The sequence below is a fragment of the Sphaeramia orbicularis genome, unplaced genomic scaffold (assembly GCF_902148855.1).
Source record: "Sphaeramia orbicularis unplaced genomic scaffold, fSphaOr1.1, whole genome shotgun sequence".
Lineage (NCBI taxonomy): Eukaryota > Metazoa > Chordata > Actinopteri > Kurtiformes > Apogonidae > Sphaeramia > Sphaeramia orbicularis.
In genome coordinates, this window is record NW_021941448.1 from 37,501 (window position 1) to 51,393 (window position 13,893).

At 50.0% G+C, this 13,893-nt stretch overlaps 1 protein-coding gene across 1 annotated transcript in view; it reads left to right on the forward strand.

The window, feature by feature from the left end:
* Nucleotides 1–13,870, forward strand: part of LOC115415783 (formin-like protein 2) — a gene marked incomplete at its 3' end in the record, with an annotated part of 26,911 nt that extends 13,041 nt beyond the window's left edge. Inside the window, 18 exon segments of the mRNA XM_030129420.1 lie at nucleotides 1,819–1,893; nucleotides 1,987–2,097; nucleotides 2,998–3,147; nucleotides 4,193–4,294; nucleotides 4,380–4,509; nucleotides 4,512–4,599; nucleotides 5,029–5,135; nucleotides 5,219–5,407; nucleotides 5,505–5,525; nucleotides 6,736–6,860; nucleotides 7,050–7,252; nucleotides 8,026–8,260; nucleotides 9,049–9,117; nucleotides 10,834–10,914; nucleotides 11,009–11,138; nucleotides 11,403–11,563; nucleotides 12,177–12,278; nucleotides 13,769–13,870. Of these exon segments, the coding sequence (XP_029985280.1) occupies nucleotides 1,819–1,893; nucleotides 1,987–2,097; nucleotides 2,998–3,147; nucleotides 4,193–4,294; nucleotides 4,380–4,509; nucleotides 4,512–4,599; nucleotides 5,029–5,135; nucleotides 5,219–5,407; nucleotides 5,505–5,525; nucleotides 6,736–6,860; nucleotides 7,050–7,252; nucleotides 8,026–8,260; nucleotides 9,049–9,117; nucleotides 10,834–10,914; nucleotides 11,009–11,138; nucleotides 11,403–11,563; nucleotides 12,177–12,278; nucleotides 13,769–13,870 (2,181 nt within the window).
* Nucleotides 13,871–13,893: the final 23 nt, after the last annotated feature.

Below are 13,893 nucleotides of genomic sequence, written 5' to 3' on the forward strand. Positions count from 1 at the left end.
GGTGGGTAGGTGGGTTGGTTGGTTGGTTGGTTAGTTGGTCGGTGGGTTAGTTGGTTGGTTGGTTGGTTGGCTGGCTGGCTGGCTGGTGGGTGGGTGGGTTGGTTGGCTGGCTGGCTGGTTGGTTGGTTGGTTGGCTGGTTGGTTGGTCGGTGGGTCGTTGGGTTGGTTGGTTGGTTGGTTGGTCGGTTGGTCGGTGGGTTGGTCGTTTGGTTGGTCGGTGGGTTGGCTGGCTGGGTGGTTGGTTGGTTGGTGGGTGGGTGGGTTGGTTGGTTGGTTGGTTGGCTGGCTGGTTGGTTGGCTGACTGGCTGGCTGGTTGGATGGCTGGCTGGTAGGTTGGCTGGCTGGTTGGTTGGTTGTTTGGCTGGCTGGTTGGTTGGCTGGTTGGTTGGTTGGCTGGCTGGTTGGTCGGTTGGTTGGCTGGTCGGTGGTTTGGTTGGCTGGCTGGTTGGTTGGTTGGTCGGTGGGTTGGTTGGTTGGTTGGTCGGCCAGTTGGTTGGTTGGTCGGTTGGTTTTTTGGTTGGTTAGCTGGCTGGCTGGTTGGTTGGTCGGTCAGTTGGTTGGTCGGTTGGTTGGTTGGCTGGCTGGCTGGTTGGTTGGTTGGCTGGTTGGTTGGTCAGTGGGTAGGTTGGTTGGTTGGTCGGTGGGTTGGTCGGTGGGTTGGTTGGTTGGCTGGCTGGCTGGCTGGTTTGTTGGTTGGTGGGTTGCTTGGCTGGCTGGTTTGTTGGTTGGTTGGCTGGCTGGCTGGTTTGTTGGTTGGTTGGCTGGCTGGCTGGTTTGTTGGTTGGTTGGCTGGCTGGCTGGCTGGCTGGCTTGTTGGTTGGTTGGCTGGCTGGCTGGTTTGTTGGTTGGTTGGCTGGCTGGCTGGCTGGCTGGCTTGCTGGCTGGCTGGCTGGCTGGTTGGTTGGTTGGCTGGCTGGTTGGTTGGTCGGCAGGTTGGTTGTTTGGTTGGTTGGTCGGTGGGTTGGTTGGTTGGTTGGCTGGCTGGCTGGTTGGTTGGTCGGTCAGTTGGTTGGTTGGTCGGTTGGTTGGTTGGCTGGCTGGTTGGTTGGTGGGTCGGTGGGTTGGTTGGTTGGCTGGTCGGTGGGTTGGTGGATTGGTTGGTTGGCTGGCTGGCTGGCTGGCTGGTTGGTTGGTCGGTGGGTTGGTTGGCTGGCTGGTCAGTGGGTTGGTTGGTTGATTGGTTGTTCGGTGGGTGGGTGGGTTGGTTGGTTGGTTGGTTGGTCGGTCGGTGGGTAGGTGGGTAGGTTGGTTGGTTGGTCCGTGGGTTGGTTAGTTGGTTGGTCGGTGGGTTAGTTGGTTGGTTGGTTGGTCGGCCGGTTGGTTGGTTTGTCGGTTGGTTTTTTGGTTGGTTGGCTGGCTGGTTGGTTGGTCGGTCAGTTAGTTGGTTTGTCGGTTGGTTTTTTGGTTGGTTGGCTGGCTGGCTGGCTGGTTGGTTGGTTGGTCGGTGGGTGTGTTAGTTGGTTGGTTGGTTGGTTGGTCGGCCGGCCAGTTGGTTGGTTTGTCGGTTGGTTTTTTGGTTGGCTGGCTGGCTGGCTGGCTGGCTGGTTGGTTGGTTGGTGGGTGGGTTGGTCGGTTGGTCGGTGGGTTGGTTGGCTGGCTGGTCAGTGGGTTGGTTGGTTGATTGGTTGTTCGGTGGGTGGGTGGGTTGGTTGGTTGGTTGGTCGGTGGGTGGGTTGGTTGGTTGGTTGGTTGGCTGGCTGGCTGGTTGGTTGGTTGGCTGGTTGGTTGGCTGGCTGGTTAGTCGGTGGGTGGGTGGATGGGTTGGTTGGTTGGTTGGTCGGTCAGTTGGTTGCTTAACTTGTTGGATCTTCTTGTAGGTCTGCTCAGAGTCGATGCGTTTCGAAAAACTCATGGAACATTTTAAGAATGAAGACGACAACATCGACTTTTTGGTAAAAAATCCTGATTCTTCCGGTAAAATGCAGATGTGTGTGTAAGTGCTGGAGGAGCTGCCATCCCATAATACCTGAGCTGTGTTTGGACAGGTGGCCTGTATGCAGTTCATTAACATCGTGGTTCACTCAGTGGAGGACATGAACTTCAGGGTGCACCTGCAGTACGACTTCACCAAGCTGAACCTGGACGATCATCTGGAGGTAACCCATCTGGTCTACGCTCACAACACCATCCAGGGCCAACCCCAAAGGGCCCGTATGACTGCTTTGGTTCTGGTTCTGTCCCCGTATGACTGCTGTGGTTCTGGTTCTGGTTCTGTCCCCGTATGACTGCTGTGGTTCTGGTTCTGTCCCCGTATGACCGCTGTGGTTCTGGTTCTGTCCCGTATGACCGCTGTGGTTCTGGTTCTGTCCCCGTATGACCGCTGTGGTTCTGGTTCTGTCCCCGTATGACCGCTGTGGTTCTGGTTCTGTCCCCGTATGACTGCTGTGGTTCTGGTTCTGTCCCTGTATGACTGCTGTGGTTCTGGTTCCATCCCCGTATGACTGCTGTGGTTCTGGTTCCGTCCCTGTATGACTGCTGTGGTTCTGGTTCTGTCCCTGTATGACTGCTGTGGTTCTGGTTCCATCCCCGTATGACTGCTGTGGTTCTGGTTCTGTCCCTGTATGACTGCTGTGGTTCTGGTTCCATCCCCGTATGACTGCTGTGGTTCTGGTTCTGTCCCTGTATGACTGCTGTGGTTCTGGTTCCATCCCCGTATGACTGCTGTGGTTCTGGTTCTGTCCCTGTATGACTGCTGTGGTTCTGGTTCCATCCCCGTATGACTGCTGTGGTTCTGGTTCTGTCCCTGTATGACTGCTGTGGTTCTGGTTCTGTCCCTGTATGACCGCTGTGGTTCTGGTTCTGTCCCTGTATGACTGCTGTGGTTCTGGTTCCATCCCCGTATGACTGCTGTGGTTCTGGTTCTGTCCCTGTATGACTGCTGTGGTTCTGGTTCCATCCCCGTATGACTGCTGTGGTTCTGGTTCTGTCCCTGTATGACTGCTGTGGTTCTGGTTCCATCCCCGTATGACTGCTGTGGTTCTGGTTCTGTCCACCAGAGGCTGAAGCACACTGAGAGCGACCGGCTGCAGGTGCAGATCCAGGCCTACCTGGACAACGTGTTTGATGTCGGGACGCTGCTCGAAGACGCCGAGACCAAAACCGCCGCTTTGGAACGAGTGGAGGAGCTGGAGGAGAACCTGACCACGGTGAGTCTGAAAGTAAAGGACTAGATGAGCCTCTAGTGTCCCCCCTAAGAGGAAGTCCTGCTGTCCTCATGTACAGTCCAGTTGTAAAACCACTGTGTCACAGCAGACACCAGCAGTTGGTTATGGGGGCCCTACATGGGTGTGGGCCTACATGGGCTGTGAAGGCCTTGGTCCACCACCACTCTGGAGCATCCTATGAACCAGGTCTGTCAAACTCATGTTAGTTCAGTTCCACATTCACCCCAGTATGATCTGCAGTGGGCTGGACCAGGAAAAGAATACCAGTGAAAAAAGTACAATTACATCATCATAACTTTTACATCGACATCGTTTCCTTAAAAATCTGAATAACGTGAACAACTTGAAATGTCTGAAGAAAAAGAAGTGCAGTTTGAACACTATCCTGCCTCAGTTGATCAGCTGATCATTTACACATGTGCGTTGTAACTTACAGTACAGTTATAAATACACATCATATTGATAAAATTGCATTTACTTTTCTCAAGACATTTCACGTTCATATTTGTTCAGGTTATTCACATTTCTTGTAAAAGGACAGTTTGTTAATGTAAACATTTTTAGCTAATTTCACTTTGTTTTTACACTAAAACAAGGTTCAAATCTGCAGTTATTATTTATAGGTTATTATGACAGAATTTTTCTGCTCTGACCCATTTCAGATCTAATTGGTTTCTATGTGTCTGTGGAACCTGAATTAAAATGATTTTTACACACTTGATTGTTAATATCTTCAGTGTAATTTTTTCATTTCACAAATTCATCCTACGGGCCAGATTTGGCCCCCGGGCCACATGTTTGACACCTGTGCTATGAACTATAAGAGGTTAAAGGTCGCAGTGGTCAAGTGGTCATTTCCAAGAATGTATTTATGTGCATTTGAGGGTTTTCATTCAGAAAAGTTAAAAAAATAAAACAATGAAGGTACCTGAAGAAGAAAAGCCCTGTATCTGTACCCTGGCCTGGTCCTGGTCCTGGTCCTGGTCCTGGTCCTGGTCCTGATCCTGGTCTGTCTTTGTGCCCTCAGATGTCGGAGCGTCTCCTTGACGTGGAAAACGAAGCTATGCTAAAGATCGTGGAACTGGAGAAACAGCTGATGCAAACCAACAAGGAGCTGGACCAGCTGAGGGTCAGTTTTTTGCCCAAGTCCAAAACCGGTCATAGTGGTCCGAGCAGTCCAAGCGGTCACTAACCCCTCCCCTTTTTCCACACAGGAAGTGTACGCCAGCGCCAACACGCAGGTGCACACGCTGCGGAGGATGGTGCGTGAAAAGGACCAGACCATCCGGCGCCAGAGCCGGCTGGAGCGCCAGGCCCAGGAGGGTCCGCAGGGGGGGGGGCCGGGGACCCTCAGCCCCAGAGGGGGGAGGGCGACGGGGGCGTGGCCGACTCCGCCTCCCCCTCTCCTCCTCCGTGTCCGAACCTTTCACCCAGGTAAGACCCTCAGCTGAAGCCTCCGGCAGACCCCAGAACCCCCTGTGGTCTAGTAGACCCCAGAACCCCCTGTGGCCTAGTAGACCCCAGAACCCCCTGTGGTCCAGCAGACCCCAGAACCCCCTGTGGTCCAGCAGACCCCAGAACCCCCTGTGCATCCAAACAGCAGCGGAGCTTAGGCTGAGCTTAAACATCTGAGTCCAGCTGGTCTGGGTCCTGGTCTGGGGTCTGGTCTTACTGTCATTGTACCGTACTCTACTTTCTTTTTATGGTTGAGTCTTTTGGTTCTGATGTTCTTTAGGACGTTGAGTCTTTTGGTTCTGATGTTCTTTAGGACGTTGAGTCTTTTGGTTCTCATGTGCTTTAGGACATTCCGTTGCACTGAATTGTCTCTGAGGATGAATTGTCTCTTTTTTTTTTTTTTTTTAGTCCGGAGACTGTGGCCTATCACAGTATGGGACCAGGGCTGGGTGGAGCTCCAGGTATGCCGGCCCCGCCCCCTCCTCCTCCTCCTCCTCCTCCGGTCCCAGGTGGCGGTGAGTGTCGTGTGCAGTGGCGTCCGTTCTTCGTCCTTCGTCAAAGTCCGTCTTCGCTGAACCTGTTTCTTCTGTTTTCACAGTGTCCAACGGACCGTACTCGGCCCCACCCCCTCCAGCTCCTCCCCCTCCCCCTCCACCGCCCCCTCCCCCCTGTCGGACCAGTGAGCTCTCGTCCTCGGTCCCCATGCCTCCTCCCCCGCCCCCTGTGGCCCCGCCCCTCCCAGGTACTGGGGGGTCGCCAACGGTCATCTTTAACTCTGGACTGGCAGGTGAGACCATCTGGGTTCAGGGGTATGTGGATCAGGGGTATGTGGGTCAGGGGTATGTGGGTCATATTTTAACCCTTTGTGTGTTCTGTTCCTTCAGAGGGTCCACTGAAGTTATTCTGTAAGTGATGGATTTATTTATTTATTACAAACATGTGATTTATGAGGAAATCTGCACACTGGAATGAACTGTCTGTTTGTATCTGTCCGTCTGTCTGTCTGTCTGTGTCTGTCTGTCTGTATCTGTCTGTGTGTCTGTCTATCTGTCTGTCTGTTTGCATCTGTCTGTCTGTCTGTATCTGTCCGTCTGTCTGTATCTGTGTGTCTGTCTGTCTATCTGTCTGTCTGTTTGCATCTGTCTGTCTGTCTGTATCTGTCCGTCTGTCTGTATCTGTCCGTCTGTCTGTATCTGTCTGTCTGTCTGTCTGTATCTGTGTGTCTGTCTGTCTATCTGTCTGTCTGTTTGCATCTGTCTGTCTGTCTGTATCTGTCCGTCTGTCTGTCTGTCTGTCTGTATCTGTCCGTCTGTCTGTCTGTATCTGTCTGTCTGTCTGTATCTGTCCGTCTGTCTGTCTGTCTGTTTGCATCTGTCTGTCTGTCTGTATCTGTCTGTCTGTCTGTATCTGTCTGTCTGTCTGTATCTGTCTGTCTGTCTGTATCTGTCTGTCTGTGTGTCTGTCTGTCTATCTGTCTGTCTGTTTGCATCTGTCTGTCTGTCCGTCTGTCTGTCTGTATCTGTCCGTCTGTCTGTCTGTTTGCATCTGTCTGTCTGTATCTGTCCGTCTGTCTGTCTGTATCTGTCCGTCTGTCTGTCTGTCTGTTTGTATCTGTCTGTCTGTCTGTATCTGTCCGTCTGTCTGTTTGTATCTCTCTGTCTGTCTGTCTGTCTGTATCTATCTGTCTGTCTGTCTGTCTGTCTGTATCTGTCCGTCTGTCTGTCTGTCTGTTTGCATCTGTCTGTCTGTCTGTATCTGTCCGTCTGTCTGTCTATTTGCATCTGTCTGTTTGCATCTGTCTGTCTGTCTGTATCTGTCCGTCTGTGTGTCTGTCTGTCTATCTGTCTGTCTGTTTGCATCTGTCTGTCTGTCTGTATCTGTCCGTCTGTCTGTCTGTATCTGTCCGTCTGTCTGTCTGTCTGTATCTGTCCGTCTGTCTGTTTGCATCTGTCTGTCTGTATCTGTCCATCTGTCTATCTGTCTGTTTGTATCTGTCTGTCTGTCTGTCTGTATCTGTCCGTCTGTCTGTTTGTATCTCTCTCTCTGTCTGTATGTCTGTCTGTATCTGTCTGTCTGTCTGTCTGTCTGTCTGTATCTGTCTGTCTGTCTCTCTAGCTGTGAAGATAAAGAAGCCCATCCAGACTAAGTTCCGGATGCCGGTCTTGAACTGGGTCGCCCTCAAACCCAGTCAGATCAACGGGACCGTCTTCAATGACATCGATGATGAGGCCATTTTACAGGTAACAGGAACCAGAACCAGTCTGGACCTGAAGGTCTGGGGTCAGGGTTAGGGTCAGGGGTTAAACCAGTCATGTGGTTGTTAGTTAGTTCCAGTCCCATGTACCCCTTCAGGTCCATTCATGACCTGTTGTTCTGGTCTCATGTCTGTGACCTGTTGTTCTGGCCTTCTGTCTTATGTGGTCCTTCAGGATCTGGATGTGGAGGTCTTCGAGGAGCTCTTTAAGACCAAGGCCCAGGGTCCGGCCGTCGACTTAACGCTGTCGCGACAAAAGCTTCCGCAGAAAGCTCCGTCCAAAGTGTCGCTGCTGGAGGCCAACCGAGCCAAGAACCTGGCCATCACCCTGAGGAAGGCCGGACAGGGGTCAGAGGTCATCTGCCGCGCCATTCAGACGTAAGTCCTCCTGCAACAGTACCAGTACTCCAAGGACCACAACAGTCCAGCTTCTTATGTCACATTTCCACAATGTGGTACCGGCTCGACTCAACTCAGCCTTTTTGCGTTTCCATTACGAAAAGGACCTGGAATCTGGTACCTGGTCCTAGTTTTTTGGAATCTGGTACCTGGTACTAGTGTTTTGGAATCTGGCACCTGGTCCTAGTTTTTTGGAATCTGGTACCTGGTCCTAGTTTTTTAGAATCTGGTACCTGGTACTAGTTTTTTGGAATCTGGTACCTGGTACTATTTTTTTGGAATCTGGTACCTGGTACTAATGTTTTGGAATCTGGTACCTGGTACTGTTTTTTTGGAATCTGGTACCTGGTACTAGTGTTTTGGAATCTGGTACCTGGTACTAGTTTTTTTGGTCTCTCCTCCGCTGAGGTTCCAGGACTGGGGACCAGATACTAAAGGTGACACTGTGTGAACACTGCAGACCTCTGGGAGGGTCAGGAGGGTCAGTCTTTGGTAGCTGCAGGAGTTTGACCAGACAACAGGCAACCAGTGAGTTTATCAGCAACTGTGAGCAGAGCACACAGAAGGAACGCACCGCATCGCTAGGACGACCAGGTACTGGAAAGTGGGTAGGATCTGTATTGGAAACAGTCTGGAATAGGACCTGGTACCACAGTCGAGTCGAGCCGGTTCCACGTAGTGCAAAGGTGACATTAAAGAACACTAGTCCCTGTGGTTCTGGTGGGATCCTAACCTGGCCGGTGCTTTTGCAGGTTCGATCTGCGGACAGCCAGGGTGGACTTTGTAGAGTGTCTGATGCGCTTCCTGCCCACGGAGGCCGAAGTGAAGTTACTCCGACAGTACGAGAGGGATCGAAAACCTCTGGAAGCGCTGAGCGACGAGGACCGCTTCATGATGCAGTTCAGCCGCATCGAGCGCCTCAACCAGCGCATGTCCATCATGACCTTCATGGGCAACTTCAGTGACAACGTGCAGATGTTAACGCCGGTAAGACCGCCCACCTCTGATCCAAAAGGGGTCCTCAGGTCTGACCTCTGTGGGGGGGTCAGCTCCTGCAGGGTTCTTCTAGGTAGTTCTAGGTTCACATGGACTCATTTCACTCTTGAAAATGTTTCGTCCAAGACACTTCTTCAGCTCTCACCGCTAGCCACCTGTGATCGGAACTGAAGAAGTCTGTTGGATGAGGGACGAAAAATTTTCAAGAGCGAAACGAGTCCAGTTGAACCTAGAGGAACTACCGAGAAGAACCATGAGAACCTGCCCACACATCCTGCAGGGTGGTTCTGATCACCTGTGGGTCACACAGATGGGAAGTCAGCAGATCTTTTAGGTACTGTCACCATTGTCGGTGCAGTTTAACTTCGTAAACCTCCGAACTGAGGTGGAGTCACATTTAAGGTTCAGAACCAGAACATTATTCATGTTCTGTCCTAAAAACTGGATTTGATTAGTTCAACTTCAACTGTTCAACAACCGTCTACATCTGACTCCAACTTTATGATTTGAAGAAATAAAGCGTTAATGGTGGGTGGGCCTTCAAGAGGACCCAGAAGCACCTGACCTAGGCCAAAGTCAGGTGGACCCAGAAGCACCTGACCTAGGCCAAAGTCAGGTGGTTCTCAGGTGAGTAAAGCCAGAACCCAGGAGGAGAAGGTAAGGGTAATCCAGAACCAGTCCAGTCCATCAGCCTTGGACTAAAGCACTCAGATGACATGTAGACCTGACCTCTGACCCCTGACCTCTGACCCCTGTTCATGTGTTGTTCTTCACATCAGCAACTCCACGCCATGATTGCTGCCTCGGTTTCTATCAAGTCATCTCAGAAGCTGAAGAAGATCCTAGAGGTACGTCTGAAGAATATTAGCATTAGCATTAGCCTGACTGATACCTACAGTGGAGGACAAAATTATTAGCCCCCCTTATGAAATTTGAAGTTTCTTCAAGATTTTCCTCAGTACTTTTTTAACAGAGCAAGGAATTTTCCACATAGCATTTCTGAACATACTAGTTTTCTTTAGAAGGCACAAATTATTTCTATTTGCACACCAAAACAGCATTATTTAGAAAAAAACTCAAAGAACCAGGGACATTATTATTAGCCCCCTTTAAGAAATGACCATTTATGAAGTCATGGCACAAACCACTTTTGTGCAGTGATGTGCTGTAACTTCACAGGTGATGTGTTTAAAAGTGATCAGGTGAATCAAGTGATTTCACTGAACATCTAAGTTCAAACATGGTCTAAAAGCCTCAGTATGGCTCATTGAGCTGTCAGCTGAGAAAGCACCATGCCCAAAACTACAGAAATCCGTTTGGACCCGAGAAAAAGGATTATTGATGCAGACAAAGCAGGAGAGGGATGCACAAAGCAATCCAAGCATTTCCAAGTGTCAAGAACTGGAGTGAGAAGTAGAATCCAGAAATTCAAAAACAGCCCCACAGTACAGAACAGGCCTTGCAGAGGTAGGAAGTGAAAGATTTCAAAGACCCTGGAAAGAAAACTAGTGAGAGATGGGTCTAAAGAGCCCAGAACAACTGCCAAGACACTGGTGAAGGACTTGGCCACATCAGGAATCCTAGTCTGTAAGAAGACAGTCACTAGAGCTCTGAACTGGAATGGACTGAGAGGACGCAGACCAAGAAAAAGTCCACTGTTGAAGAAGAGACACCTTTAAGCCAGACTTAAATCTGCTCTGGACAACCTGGAGAAACCTTCTGCATACTGGAGTGGTGTGTCCTATGGTCTGATGAGACCAAACTAGAGCTCTGTGGTCATAGAGGCAGCGTTTATGTTTGGAGAAAAAAGGCAGAGGCATAGAACCCAAAGAACAGCGTCCCTGCAGTGGAACATGGTGGCGGGAGTATTGTGTTGTGGGGATGCTATAGTGCATCTGGAACTAGAAATCTGGTCAAGGTGGAAGGAATCATGAACAAAGAAAGATGTGGAGATTTTGAAAGAAAACCTTCAGCAGTCAGCAGTAACACTGGGTCTGGGTCACTGCTTCATCTTCCAATATGACAACAATCCAAAACATACATCTCTGTTGGTGAAGAGCTATCTTCAGAAGACCAAAGTGAATGGAACTGAGTGGCCTGCACAGAGCCCGGACTTAAATCCCATTGAAAATATTGGGGGTGACCTAAAAAAGAACATCCATGCCAGAAGGCAACCAAATCTGGAAGAGCTGGAAAGATCTGCCAAAGAAGAATGGGCTGGGATTCCTCAAAAAGTGTCAGAGACTTGTAATAAAAAAAATACTATGACTGCAGGCTGTTATCCAGCAAAAAGGAAACAACTGACTGTTAGGATCAGGGGGATAATAATTTTGACCCTGGTACTTTTTGTTTTTTGTGGAATATTTTCATTTCTGTGTGCAAACTAAAATCATGTAAGCATCCAAAATAAAACTAGGATATCTAAAAAAGCTGTGTTAAAAATGTGTTGCTCTGTGTAAAAGCACTCGGGAAATACCTTTAAAACAAGGACATTTTTGTAGGGGGGCTAATCATTTAGTCCTCCACTGTACATGTTTGGTGCTGATGAAGGCTGTTTGTTCTAGATCATCTTGGCTCTGGGGAACTACATGAACAGCAGTAAAAGAGGAGCAGTGTACGGATTCAAACTACAGAGTCTGGACCTGGTAAGACCAACCCACACCCACATGTCCAGACCTGGTCCACTCAGACCTGGTCCAGACCTGGTCCCCTCAGACCCAGGTTTGTTTGTTCTTTCAGCTCCTGGAGACTAAATCCACAGATCGGACTCAGACGCTGCTTCATTACATCGCTAACGTGGTCAGAGAAAAGTACCCCACCGTGTCCGTCTTCTATAACGAACTTCACTACGTGGACAAAGCTGCAGCAGGTGAGTGTGAGCAACCAATCACAGAGCAGAAGGTAGGACACGCCCACACAGTCCACCTATCAGCTCACAGTTGACTCTGACTGGAGTAAAAAGGCTTCATTTACGGTAGACGGTCTGATGGACGTCCACGAGACGAAGAAGAATGCACCTGATATGCACCTGTGTCCATATATGTCCACCTGCCTCTGTCCCTGTCTCTCCCTCCCTGTGTCCGTCTGTGTCCCTCCTCATCCCTCTGTCTCCACCCGTCTCCCTCTGTCTCAGTGAGTCTGGAGAACGTTCTGTGTGATGTGAAGGAACTTCAGCGTGGAATGGAACTGACCTGGAGGGAGTTCAGTGTCCAACACAACAGCACCCTGAAGGAGTTCATCAGCAGGAACGAGTCCAGACTGAACAAACTGCAGGAGGACGCACGCATCGCACAGGTAGAACATACCTAGAACAACCTAGAACTGAACAAACTGCAGGAGGACGCACGCATCGCACAGGTAGAACATACCTAGAACAACCTAGAACTGAACAAACTGCAGGAGGACGCACGCATCGCACAGGTAGAACATACCTAGAACAACCTAGAACTGAACAAACTGCAGGAGGACGCACGTATCGCACAGGTAGAACATACCTAGAACAACCTAGAACTGAACAAACTGCAGGAGGACGAACGCATCGCACAGGTAGAACATACCTAGAACAACCTAGAACATATACTAGAATTCACACTAGAACATAAAAGAACACACTCTGGAACACACACTAGACCACTAGGTGGGGGTATTTGATGGTGGGGGTATTTGATGGTGGGGGTTTTTGATGGTGGGGGTATTTGATGGTGGGGGCATTTGATGGTGGGGGTATTTGTGGGTGGGGGTATTTGATGGTGGGGGCATTTGATGGTGGGGGTATTTGTGGGTGGGGGTATTTGTGGGTGGGGGTATTTGAGGGTGGGGGTATTTGTGGGTGGGGGTATTTGAGGGTGGGGGTATTCGTTCTAAACCCTCGGCTGAGCTCAGTGTCTGTTGTTGTTGTTTTTTTCAGGATGCGTTCGAGGACGTGGTGAAGTTTTTCGGTGAGAGTTCGAAGACCATGCCCCCGTCCGTCCTCTTCCCCATATTTGTGCGATTCATTAAAGCCTACAGGGTGAGTCCACCAAGTCCACTGAGTCCACTTTGTCCATATATTCCACATAGTCCACTGAGTCCCCATAGTCCACTGAGTCCACATATTCCACATAGTCCACACAGTCCACATAGTCCACTGAGTCCACATATTCCACATAGTCCACACAGTCCACATAGTCCACTGAGTCCACATACTCCACATATTCCAGCTAGTCCACTGAGTCCACATAGTCCACTGAGTCCACATATTCCACATAGTCCACTGAGTCCACATATTCCACATAGTCCACTGAGTCCACATATTCCACTGACTCCACATAGTCCACTGACTCCACATAGTCCACTGACTCCACATATTCCACATAGTCCACTGAGTCCACATATTCCACTGACTCCACATATTCCACTGACTCCACATAGTCCACTGACTCCACATATTCCACATAGTCCACTGAGTCCACATATTCCACATAGTCCACTGAGTCCACATATTCCACATAGTCCATTGAGTCCACATAGTCCACTGAGTCCACATATTCCACATAGTCCACTGAGTCCACATAGTCCACATATTCCACATAGTCCACTGAGTCCACATATTCCACATAGTCCACTGAGTCCACATAGTCCGCTGAGTCCACATAGTCCGCTGAGTCCACATAGTCCACTGAGTCCACATAGTCCACTGAGTCCACATAGTCCACATATTCCACATATTCTACATAGTCCACTGAGTCCACATAGTCCACATAGTCCACTGAGTCCACATAGTCCACATATTCCACATATTCTACATAGTCCACTGAGTCCACATATTCCACATAGTCCACTGAGTCCACATAGTCCACATAGTCCACATATTCCACATATTCCACATAGTCCACTGAGTCCACATAGTCCACTGAGTCCACATATTCCACATAGTCCACTGAGTCCACATAGTCCACTGAGTCCACATATTCCACATAGTCCACTGAGTCCACATAGTCCACATATTCCACATAGTCCACTGAGTCCACATAGTTCACACCTTTCATGTGTGTGTTTTCAGCTGTCTGAGGAGTGGGGTCATGACCTTTGCCCTTGGCCCTTTCAGCTGGCTGAGGTCATGACCTTTGCCCTTTGGTGTGTGACCTTTGCCCTTGGCCCTTTCAGCTGGCTGAGGTCATGACCTTTGCTGTTTGGTGTGTGACCTTTGCTCTTTGGTGTGTGACCTTTGCCCTTGGCCCTTTCAGCTGGCTGAGGTCATGACCTTTGCCCTTTGGTGTGTGACCTTTGCCCTTTCAGCTGGCTGAGGTCATGACCTTTGCCCTTTGGTGTGTGACCTTTGCCCTTTCAGGTGGCTGAGGTCATGACCTTTGCTCTTTGGTGTGTGACCTTTGCCCTTTGCCCTTTCAGCTGGCTGAGGTCATGACCTTTGCTCTTTGGTGTGTGACCTTTGCCCTTTCAGCTGGCTGAGGTCATGACCTTTGCTTTTTGGTGTGTGACCTTTGCCCTTTGCCCTTTCAGCTGGCTGAGGAGGAGAACGAGCAGCGGAGGCGTCAGGAGCAGATGCTGTTGGAGAAACTGGAGCAGGAGGAGCAGCAGCAGCAGGAGGAGGAGGAGACTAAGGTGAGGGACACCTGTCTGTGACC